Source organism: Nematolebias whitei, chromosome 10, assembly GCF_014905685.2.
Source record: "Nematolebias whitei isolate Nwh7 chromosome 10, NemWhi1, whole genome shotgun sequence".
Lineage (NCBI taxonomy): Eukaryota > Metazoa > Chordata > Actinopteri > Cyprinodontiformes > Rivulidae > Nematolebias > Nematolebias whitei.
In genome coordinates this window covers 29,514,289-29,525,597 of record NC_056507.1, presented here as the reverse complement: position 1 = coordinate 29,525,597, position 11,309 = coordinate 29,514,289, and the positions used below count along the sequence as shown (strand labels likewise).

The window sequence follows — 11,309 nt, the reverse complement described above, 5'->3', positions numbered from 1 at the left end:
GGCAGCGGGAAGGCTGCAGGTGTCTACACCTGGGAGGAGGTCCAGAAACACAGCAGCAGGACCGACCAGTGGCTCGTCATCAACAGGAAGGTCTACAACATCACTCAGTGGGCCAGGAGACACCCGGGTGGGTTCAGGGTCATCAGCCACTATGGAGGAGAGGATGCCACGGTAACTGCTCTTTAATGCACACCCCAAGTTTGAAGTCATGTCTGAACGTAATGAAAACATTTTGTCCTTGCTAGACCTCATCATTAACAAGATGAACACGTTACACTTTGGTTTAAAAATAAATCAGCTAAAATGCAGAGGCAGTGAATGTGTGCACAACTCCATCCCATGAGGCAGTAACTATTCAACCAGAATAAAACCAGAGTCAGTTCTATTAACGTCTCAGACGTCCTTGAACTTACTGTTGAAGAATTCTGGCTTTTCTCCTTCACTTTGGTTTTGTATCAGGTGATGAACAGCTCTTAGATCTGGGGCTTTGGACACTTTGAGTCAGTTATTTTCAGACACCCTGTTGGAAATAATTATTTCTCCTTCCTTCAAGTGAAATAATTTGGACCACATTTCAGCTTGGACCAGCCCATCAAAACCATCGTCTCTCCACCACCATGCAAAAAGTGACTCATCTGTGTAAAGGACATCGTTCTAAGTCCTCTGGTTTATAAGCTTTTATATCGAGGCTGTTCTCTTGTGATTTGCATTTTTTTATTTATTTATCTCTAGTGAGAGAAAAAAGTCCACTCCTGGTAATAAGGGGCTAAAGTCTTGATTGTTTTTTTTTTGTTTTGTTTTTTACACTTTTTTTTTTTACATGGGCAGCTGTAGCTGAGTGGTTAGAGCAGTCGTCCTCTAATGCAAGAGTTGGGGGTTCAATTCCACCAACAGTCACATGCCCAAGCGTCCCTGGGCAAAACACTGAACCCCTCATTGCCTCCGATGTGTCCCATCGGTGTATGAATGTGATAAAGCTCTGATTAGTCTTTATATAGATCTAGTAGAGTGCTGTATGAATGGGTAAATGAGGCACAGATTGTTGTGTAAAGTGCTTTGAGTACCTTGGTAAGATATAAAGGTGCTATATAAGTACAGTCCATTTACCATTTACATGTCAACTAATTTGAGTTATTTAATTTCTATAGTTCTGTAAATAAATTTCATATTGTTTGGAAATGGCCTTATGATGCAGAAACAGTCTTTACGGTGTTTGCACACCTGAACGCTCACCTGAAACCATCAGTCTCCCAAAAGCCCCGCTGCCACAGAGCAGCTCACGCTTGTGATGATGTAATAGGGATCAAGTGGATTTAATTAGCAGCACATGAACGAAGCTGACGCTCTCGACTCCTTTGGGGGCGATGAAGGCGTTCTTAGGTTACGCTCACTGCACCCCGGCTTTGTTGTCTGTTAAATAAATAAGAAGGGGGTGTTAAATGTCATGTGTCGCTGTTAATGTAAGATTGTGCTGACCCAGTTTTAAAAACCTGACAAAAACCAGAACATGTTTATATATAAAACTTAGCCGTTTAGTCTAAAGTTGTAAATGTTTTGAGAAAGAAAACTGTGATTTTTATTTAATGGACGTTAATTTCATCCAGAAAAAGAAAGATGAAAATTAGGGATATTTATGATTTTCATCTTTTGAACTAAGGACAATGTAGAAATGATCACTAACGTTAAATGAATATAAACGTGACCTTTGACCAGTGTTTTTACGTGTAACTGAGCTCACTCTGTAATAAACATCACCTCATGCCATAATAGATTATCTCTAAATGTCAATCTGACCAGTTAATTGTGCAAATCTTTATTGCCATTCAGGCCAATAATCACGTTTTTTATTAGAAAACAGATGTTATAGTATGGATCTAAACTCATTACAGATCTTCAATGATCTCTTTTTAGTTTAGTGTTGGATTTACCTGTCACTCAAAGTCCACTAACTATTTAGTAAAAACAGCACAGATAAAGACAATGAAAGCACGACAGAAAACAATATGAAACATTAGAGACATTCTTATTACCGTTTCAGGCTTGTTTCTGTGTTTAATGCATAAGAATGTACAGTAGAAGTGGGAAATCTTGTGTTCAAGTATTTTTTTTTTTAGTTAGTAACTTTTTCTGCCTCCCTGAAATCATTGACAGAGTCGTCGTTTTTCTTTCGCAGGAAGCCTTCGCTGCTTTTCATCCTGATCCAAAGTTGGTGCAGAAGTTTCTGAAGCCTCTGCTGGTTGGAGAGTTGGCACCAACAGAACCGAGTCAGGACGGGAAGAAAGATGTGGGTTTCTAAATTCAGTTCCCAGAATAGAAGTCAGGAGAATCTGGACATTTGTGTGTTATGAGTTGCATGTTTGTTTCACTGAGGGAAAATACATGAAGAAAAAGCTATTTCCTAGATTTTAATGAATGATCTCAATTATGTATTTCCTTTTTTAAGGACTCTGTTTTATCCTCTGCAGGTGAGAATCATACAGGATTTTGAGGATTTACGAGAACAAGTGGAGAAAGAGGGTCTTTTCCGTGCTCGGCCTCTGTTCTTCTGCCTCCACCTGGGTCACATCCTGCTGCTGGAGGCCCTCGCCTGGCTCATGGTTTCATACTGGGGGACGAGCTGGATGCTGACATTACTGTGTGCACTCATGCTGGCAACTGCTCAGGTAATTATTGTGCCTCTGACAGCAATGATAATGTACCTGTTAGTGGAATTGTTGTGGCAATTTAAATTTAACGTAATAAAAAAACCAAAAGTCTTGATGCACTTATTTATCTTCACTAGTCTCAGGCCGGATGGCTGCAGCACGACTTTGGTCACCTGTCTGTCTTTAAGAAGTCCAAGTGGAATCACCTGGTGCACAAGTTTGTCATCGGACATTTAAAGGTAACATTTGTGTATTAAAAAAAAAAACCATTGACGCTTGCCACCCTGAAAGGAACAAGAAGGTAAAGATAAGGGATGGATGGTGTCAAACCACTGTTTTACAGGGAGCCTCAGCCAACTGGTGGAATCATCGACATTTCCAGCATCACGCCAAACCCAACATCTTCAGGAAAGATCCGGATGTCAATATGTTGCATGTTTTTGTGCTTGGGAATACTCAACCTGTGGAGGTAAGTAGCTCAAAGACTTTTGAAGAAGTACTTTTAATTCTTATTCATCTTAGCTGCTCATCTACCTCTGTACTGCTTTTTGTTACAGTACGGCATTAAAAAGATCAAACACATGCCCTATAATTACCAGCATCACTACTACTTTCTTGGTAGGTTTGATGAATTAAAAAAATGCAATAATAATTTGACTTAACAACCAGGAATAATTCATATTATTGCTATTTTATTTTGCAGTGGGACCACCTCTGCTCATCCCAGTTTACTTCCACATTCAGATCATGCAGACAATGATTTCCCGTCGTGACTGGGTGGTAAGATTCTGGACTTTGTTTACTATGATGCTGATTATATGAAGCTTTGTCATTGGATAAACGTTTAACATAACATCAAAAATAAACACTAAAATAAGCGCCCAAAATGAATTGTTTGATTTCAAGGTACGTTAAAAGATCAGTGACGGCCATGCAAAGGATTCCATTTAAACGGCGTGTAAAACCGATGCTGCAGCATTGGACAGTCACTGAAAACAGGGAGTGAAGATCAGAGGATACCTCAGAGGCACATGAGACAGCATGACTCGCTCTTGATGGAGTTGAGAGGGATTGCATTGTGGGTTTGCATGAGGCTACATGATTGTACTGTGCAACTGCCCAGTGTGTTGAGTGTACAGGTGTGACAGTGACCCAATACTGGGACCAATGTGTACACATGAGCACCCACATGAGCAACCAGAACAGAGGTGGCTGTGTTTGGAGGGATATTGTAACCGAGAGGTATAGATTGATGGTGAGTGCCATCTTATTGTATTAAGTGTTGAATATTGGTTCTGTATTGCCATAGATGATGGATGTGCATTTATGACAGGGCCAAAAGGGAAAAGACCAATCATGCTGCGATCGAAACACGCTTGTGTTACTCATCACAAGACAACTCAGGTCGAGTCTTAAGAGTCCTTCTGTGTGAATTCTGAATGTGTCAAAGTTGTGAGGGGATTGGAGTCAGTCTGTCCCTGATGTGCCTCTGAGTGCGAAGAGAGGTAGTAACAGAGGCAGAACAGCAGACATGGGAAAAATGAAGCCAGTGCCGCTGCTCAATAAGATGAAGTGGTTACATTTGTTGGTGCATCCAGTTGCAGGATTAAACAAACAACACATTTATTTTATTTGATATATTGATTGATTGATTTGATTATACAACTTGTTAATCACAAAGAGAATCCAACATTTTTCAGTCAGGTCATCTGGACAGTTTCTATATATTTTTTTTGTGCTGAAACGTTTCGCCTTCGGTCCGGAAGGCATCATCAGTCAAGGAAACACAGAACAAAACTGATTCTTCCCCCAACAGCTTACTCCAAAGTTGAACAAACCAGTTCTGCTTGTGATAAGATGGTCTCTTTGGTATGCGCTCTCCTCCATTGCCGACCCTCTTCCTTCTTGACAGTCTTGTCAAACTGGTTGAAACTGATGAAGTTGACTGATGAAGCCTTCCGGACCGAAGGCGAAACGTTTCAGCACAAAAAAAAAGAAACTGTCCAGATGACCTGACTGAAAAATGTTGGATTGTATACCTGGATTATTGAGCATGGACTTTGTTGTCACAAAGAGAATCATTAAACTAAACCAATGCATCATGTTTTTCAAAACGACATGAGACAGACGTCTATCACACATTTAATGCTCTGCGTAGGCCTGTCACGATAACAAATTTTGCTGGGTGATTAATTGTCTCAGAAATAATTGCGATAAACGATAATATTGTTTGAAATTTGACAGTAATTAGTAATGTCAAATTTAAGAAGAAACATTGGTAAATTTTTGAGTGTAGTACCTTTTTGACCACTGGATGGCAGTATAAGACTGTTTGAACCAAAGGATGGATAGTGAGGGAGTGAACAACGTGTCGCTTTTAGAAAAATGGGAGGAAGGCCCCTTGACATGACATGGGCTGTCTCTAGTTCCTGTTTTTTGGTTCTCAAAATGGCGGACACTCTGTGTGGTTTGAGCTCTTTAGCATAGCATTTGTCGCACAAAACAATAAAAAAATCAGTAAAGTTCTCAGCTTCTTTTTGCAGAGAAAAACAACTTTTTAGACTAAGACATGGGTTCCAACCGTGAATTTTGGACCTTCGACAAGATGGAGATTTTTTTCCAGAGGTCGGCCTGTTAGCTTAGCTTCTCAGCTTAGCTGCTTTTAATAATCCAAAAATGCAATTTTGGACAGTTAACACTGATTTAAAAGAGAAAAGAGAAAGGGAGGGGGTCAGTGTAGAGCACCAGATTTGAGCCTTTTGTCATCCAGTGTCTTCGGTAGAAAGAGAGAGACACGAAGAAACAATAAAGCCGATTAATGAAAATGAGGTCGATAATTTTCATTTATAATGTGATTAATTGATTTATTGTTTATCGCGACATGCCTAGCGCTGCGCTTTACATCAGCCCAGCTGAGTTCTGCTTCAAGCCTCATTAGGTTTCACGAAGCTGGGAGAACTCAACTCTTTCTGTAAGTTTGAGTGTTTGTGGTACAGGGCCGGCTCCGTCTGTGATTCATGAGCGGACAGAGGCAGCATAAAGACGGACTGGTCACAGAACTGTTTTATGAAAGAGCCTACGGTGTGGGGAGGCAAAACTGTTGTAATTGGTGGTTTTAGAAGTTGAACCCAATGGTGCAAGCAAACCACAGAAAATTCCTAAGCGTAAAATAAATACTCTTTATTTAAACAAACCAAAATGCTGATGTGGCAGCAAAACTTACTCGAGTAGGAGACACGTAGGAAATCACAAGGAGCAGAGCTTGACATCTACAGACACCAGACAATGACCAGCTGACAAGGAACAGGGGGCGCAGACTTAAATACACACATAATAACGAGACAAGTGCAGACTCACAGGTGTAACAAGGAGTGACTACAAGAAGCAGGACAGAAACCCACCACAAGAGGACACCATCCTCACAAAAGCATGACTTTACATTTGAAAGGGATTTGGGAGACTCTAATGGTAAAACTCTATGTCAATGACATCCCATTTTCATGTCTTACACCTCCTGAGACAGAACCCTGGTACAGTCTCTCAATGAGACAACACCCATCCACACATAGAACATGCAACTATGGACCATTTGAGTCATGTTGAGGTCCTCCACTAACCAGTCAGATCCCTTTCTCTTATAACAGATGTGGGATCAGCCAAAATTCAGCACATGCTGTTGGGGTGCTTAGATTTGCGGGGTTGTTTGTCACTGTGTGTATGCATAATTTCTGAAAGATAAGACAATTCATTCTTTTGATCAATTGTGAAACTGTATAAACTATTTTTATTTTTTATTTTTTTTAAGGATTTAGCTTGGGCCATGACGTACTACCTTCGTTACTTCTGCTGTTATTCACCACTGTACGGCGTCTTTGGCTCACTGGCACTCCTAACCTTTGTAAGGTAAATAACTAAAAATATCAACAAAAAAACAGTTTTAATTTATCGTGATATTTCTTTTTTTAATTTGTTAAGGCGTCATTCACATATTTCATCATTTTCACGAGCGCACTCTTTGGAGACTGACACACTTAATGCCTCGTGCTTTGCTTCAGCCCGGCAGAGTTCTGCTCCGCCTCTTTTGCTTCCGCTCGCCTCGATTCATTTCTGAAAGCTCACATTTGAGCAGGACGTGGACGCTTCACCTGTGATTTACGAACCGTTAGAGGAAGGACTGGTCTGTGCAGCCATTTCACAGAAATGTCTTTCAAATGAACCTATTTGCCTTACGGGAGATTGACAACATGTCAGTTGTTCAGGGCATATCAAAAACTGGTCATAATGTTTTGCTATTTGAAAAGTGTGCACCAGCCCATGAACCCCTAGTGTATGGTTTATAGTGATAATGATGAAATATGTGAACGACCCCTAAAGACAATTGATACATCAGGACAACAAAGCTTGATCATAAAGCTAACACCACATTTATTTATTGGTTTGTTTGTTTGTTTGTTTTACAGGTTTTTAGAAAGCCACTGGTTTGTGTGGGTAACTCAGATGAATCATATACCAATGGAGATTGAGTACGAGAGGCACCAGGACTGGCTGACCATGCAGGTACCTGCTTTACGACTTCCATTCAACAGATTTTTATTGCCGTGCTTTTAATTGAAAACTGTTTTGAGATCTCAACATTTTTCCATCAAATAATAAAACACTGAGCTTTTTATCAGACCAAGAATACAAATAAGTTGTTTTGGATGATCGTGCTTGGTTTTATTGTTTGTATAATAAAAGTAAACAATACAGTAAAATACAACCTTATGTAAAACTTTAGCACATTTTGCAGCGACACCATATTGTGCTTTAGGCTAACTGAACTAATTGAGGAACGTTATAAAATATCTACACTCTTTTATTTTCAGTTACAATCCACGTGTAACATTGAGCAGTCCTCCTTCAATGATTGGTTCAGTGGACACCTCAACTTTCAAATCGAACACCAGTAAGTGTAATAATTCAGTTTGACACATATTTTATCACTTTCTCTACTACTTCACCCTACTGCTATGCTTTCTGCAATCACCCCTGGTTCTAGGGGTGTCCGGATTATTATTATTATTTTTTATGTAGGGGTAGACCAAAGTCTTGGGCGACTCTTAAAGCAGCCGACGGGTACCAAATAGCTTAAAGGGCTGCAGCTTTGGTGGCCTCAGAAGGCAAAAGTCAGGTGTGGTAGGAATTAGAAGAAACTAATGGGTTGAATATTTGATTGACCTTATGGAAAGTTTAGGAGCATCTCTGAAAAGGTTTGGGTGGGGGACTGTTGACGGAAACATTTTGAAGGTTTATTCAGTATGGTAACCCCATTCCCTGCTGATGCAGAATCTGAGGACTTGGAAGAAAGTACGATTTTTACCCTTTCACGATATTGGATTTTTGGCCGGGGCAGCACGGTGGCGCAACTGGTAGAGCTGCTGCCTCTCAGTGAGAAGGTCCCTGGTTCAAACCCCGGTCCAGGGGCCTTTCTGGGTGGAGTTTGCATGTTCTCTCCGTGCATGCGTGGGTTTTCTCCGGGTGCTCCAGTTTCCTCCCACAGACCAAAAACATGCATGTTAGGCTGATTGGTAACTCTAAATTGTCCCTAGGTGTGAGTGAGAGAGTGAATGGTTGTTTGTCTCGTTTGTCTCTATGTGGCCCTGTGATGGACTTGGGACCCATCCAGGGTGTACCCCGCCCCTCGCACTGTGATTGCTGGACATGGGCACCAGCGACCCCTGTGACCCAAAATGGAACAAACGGGTAAAGAAAATGGATGGATGGATGGATGGATGGATTTTTGGCCGATATCCGATGTGCCGATATGATAAAACGTAATTAGCCTATAACCGATACCAATACCGATATTTTCCCCTAGACCTACTTACAGAGACTACAGAGCTTTCACTGCTGTGAAAATAAAATACTACATTATTCTGCATGGTCTTTGTCAGTTTGGCTGCTGCCAAATGCAGATGCCAAAAATTGGCTGAAAATGATGTAACAGTTCAAAATGGATATGTTTAATGTCAAATTTATTCATGACATTTACTCTCTAACACGATGACAACACTGAACAGTGCAAATTTGTAAATTTTTGCAAATCTAAACTCAACAGTGCACGTCATGTCATAACATTGTACTGGCACTGCAGGCATCCTTGTCCATGGGTTGCCATACAAAAACAGCACTTTATTTTTATATATATATTTATATATATATATATATATATATAGTGAGTTATTTTGATGGAATGGCCGATGGCCAATTTTTAACTTTATCGCTAATATCGCCCGATACTGATACCGTGCCGTTAATATCGTGCATCCCTACTTTCAGACGTTGATGAGGTAGTTAAAAAGCTTTTCACCAATGAGGCACGGAGCGGATGACATTTGATTACTGCTGTCTTGATTGACACACCTGTTCAGTGTTGCCCAGAGGACCTACGGAGCGGGTCAGGGTGGTGGTCCTGGTGTTTAAAAAGAACTGCTCACTGCTCGGCCTCCTTGGGAATGTTTACTCCAGGGTGTTGGAAAGTGACTTTAATTGCTGTTTCATCTAACAGACGTGTATTTTAAATTTCTCCTCCCTAAGTTTGTTTCCCATGATGCCCCGTCACAACTACCACCTGGTGGCCGCGCGGGTTCGAGCGCTGTGTGAAAAACACAGGATTCCTTACGAGATGAAATCTTTGTGGCGAGGAATGGCTGATGTTGTCAGGTAGACTAAAAGGATGAGCAACAAAACCTCAAATCAAAGACATGAATAGATACAATAATTTTATGTATTTTATGCAATAAAGTGCTGTTTTGTTCACTTTTCTCAGTTCTTTGAAGACCTCGGGGGAGCTCTGGCTCGATGCATATCTCCATAAATGATGAAAGGAGAGACATGTTTCTTCATTTTGCTGCAAAAACTGATTGAATCTGTGTGACTTTGAAAATATAGTCAAATTTATACTTTCATTTTGTGTTTGTATCAAAGTGAAGTTTCTGCTTTAGTTGTAATATTTGATATGTTTAAATTTAAGTACTTTGATGTTTAAGAAAAAATATAAAAACTAATAATTATAGTTTTATTTTGTTGCACAGAGGGTTAAGGATAAAAGCGAGATATGGTTATTTATGCTATGAAACCTAAATAACGTTTAACAAAGCGTTCATTTATTTTCTTTTGACAAATCTGTAAATGTTTTAGCTGCATTGTTTGATTTGTTATTTTTGTCCAAGTACACATTTAATTGTTCATGTTCTTTGAAAAACATGTTGCATAAACACCCACAAATAGTTTTATTTGTATCTGGTCTTTTTAGCTGTTTATAATATTGCATTTGCAACAATAAAAAATTTAACTACATCTTTATTTTATGGTTCATTCTAGAGCAGCAAACAGTGTTTTGGCTTTTGTTTAAAGTTTCCTGTTAGTGCAACTACAGCTGCAACGTACCAACTGAAATCACAACTGAAAGAACGTCACAAATTATTGCTTTCAGAATGTTAGAAAATTGATGAATAGACTAAATATTTTGTTTATGAATACTTGAGGCTAAGTGGGATGCTCCAAGCTCTTCAACCAGCTTTAGGTCAGACCCTTTCTGATTTGTAGTGACATTTACAAACTTTTAGCCAAACACCGATCAGATGTTCGGTTTGTTTACATCCTGACAACTAGCTGCACGCGATGAAGTTGTGTTGTTTTTGTTTTCCCAGATCTTTACGAGAACATTTTTACCACAATAAAACAACACGGTTGACATTCAAATATTTTGTTGATTTTTGTGAAGTTGCTTATCTGTCTGTCTGTCTGTCAGTCTGTCTGTCTAGCTGTCTGTCTGTCAGTTTGTCTGCTGGTCTGACTGTCTCTTGGTCTGTCTGTCAGTCTGACAATCTGTCTATGGGTTTTCCTGCTGGTCTGTCTGTCAGTCTGTCTGCTGGTCTGTCTGTCTGTGGGTCTTCCTGCTGGTCTGACTGACTGTTTGTCTGTCTGTCTGTCTGTGGGTCTTCCTGCCTGTCTGTCTGACAATCTTTCTGTCTGGGTTTTCCTGCCTGTCTGTCTGACAATCTGTCTGTCTGTGGGTCTTCCTGCTGGTCTTTCTGTCAGTCTGTCTGCTGGTCTGACTGTCTTTCTGTCTGTGGGTCTTTCTGCCTGTCTGTCTGACAAGCTTTCTGTCTGTGGGTCTTCCTGCTGGTCCGTCTGTCTGTTTGTCTGTGGGTCTTTTTGTCTGTCTTACAATCTATCTGTCTGTGGGTCTTCCTGCTGGTCTGTCTGTCTGTCAGTCTGTGGGTCTTCCTGCCAGTCTGTCTGTCTGTCTAGCTGGCAGGCTGTCTGTTTGTCTGCTGGTCTGACTGTCTCTTGGTCTGTCTGTCAGTCTGACAATCTGTCTGTGGGTCTTCCTGCTGGTCTGTCTGTCATTCTGTCAGTCTGTCTGCTGATCCGTCTGTCAGTCTGTCGGTCTTCCTGCCAGTCAGTCTGTCTGTCTGTCTGTCTGTCAGTCTGTGGGTCTTCCTTCCAGTTAGTCTGTTGGTCTGTCTGTCTGACAATCTATTCATCTGTCAGTCCGTTTGTCTGTCAGTCTGTGGGTCTTCCTACCTGTCAGTCAGTCTGTCTGTATGTCTGACAATCTATTTGTCTTTTTGTCTGTCTGTCTGTCTGTCTGTCTGTCTGTCAGTCTGTGGGTCTTCC

The 11,309-nt window shown here is 40.7% G+C and overlaps 1 protein-coding gene across 1 annotated transcript in view; it reads left to right on the top strand.

The window, feature by feature from the left end:
* fads2 (fatty acid desaturase 2) overlaps positions 1-9,505 on the top strand; it is a 17,052-nt gene extending 7,547 nt beyond the window's left edge. The window contains exons 2-13 of the mRNA XM_037683547.1: positions 6-171; positions 2,174-2,284; positions 2,466-2,663; positions 2,783-2,884; positions 2,989-3,114; positions 3,203-3,263; positions 3,349-3,425; positions 6,451-6,548; positions 7,106-7,202; positions 7,511-7,590; positions 9,222-9,347; positions 9,454-9,505. Coding sequence (XP_037539475.1) covers positions 6-171; positions 2,174-2,284; positions 2,466-2,663; positions 2,783-2,884; positions 2,989-3,114; positions 3,203-3,263; positions 3,349-3,425; positions 6,451-6,548; positions 7,106-7,202; positions 7,511-7,590; positions 9,222-9,347; positions 9,454-9,505 — 1,294 coding nt within the window. The remainder of the gene's footprint in view (positions 1-5; positions 172-2,173; positions 2,285-2,465; positions 2,664-2,782; positions 2,885-2,988; positions 3,115-3,202; positions 3,264-3,348; positions 3,426-6,450; positions 6,549-7,105; positions 7,203-7,510; positions 7,591-9,221; positions 9,348-9,453) is intronic.
* The last annotated feature ends 1,804 nt before the right edge of the window (positions 9,506-11,309 follow it).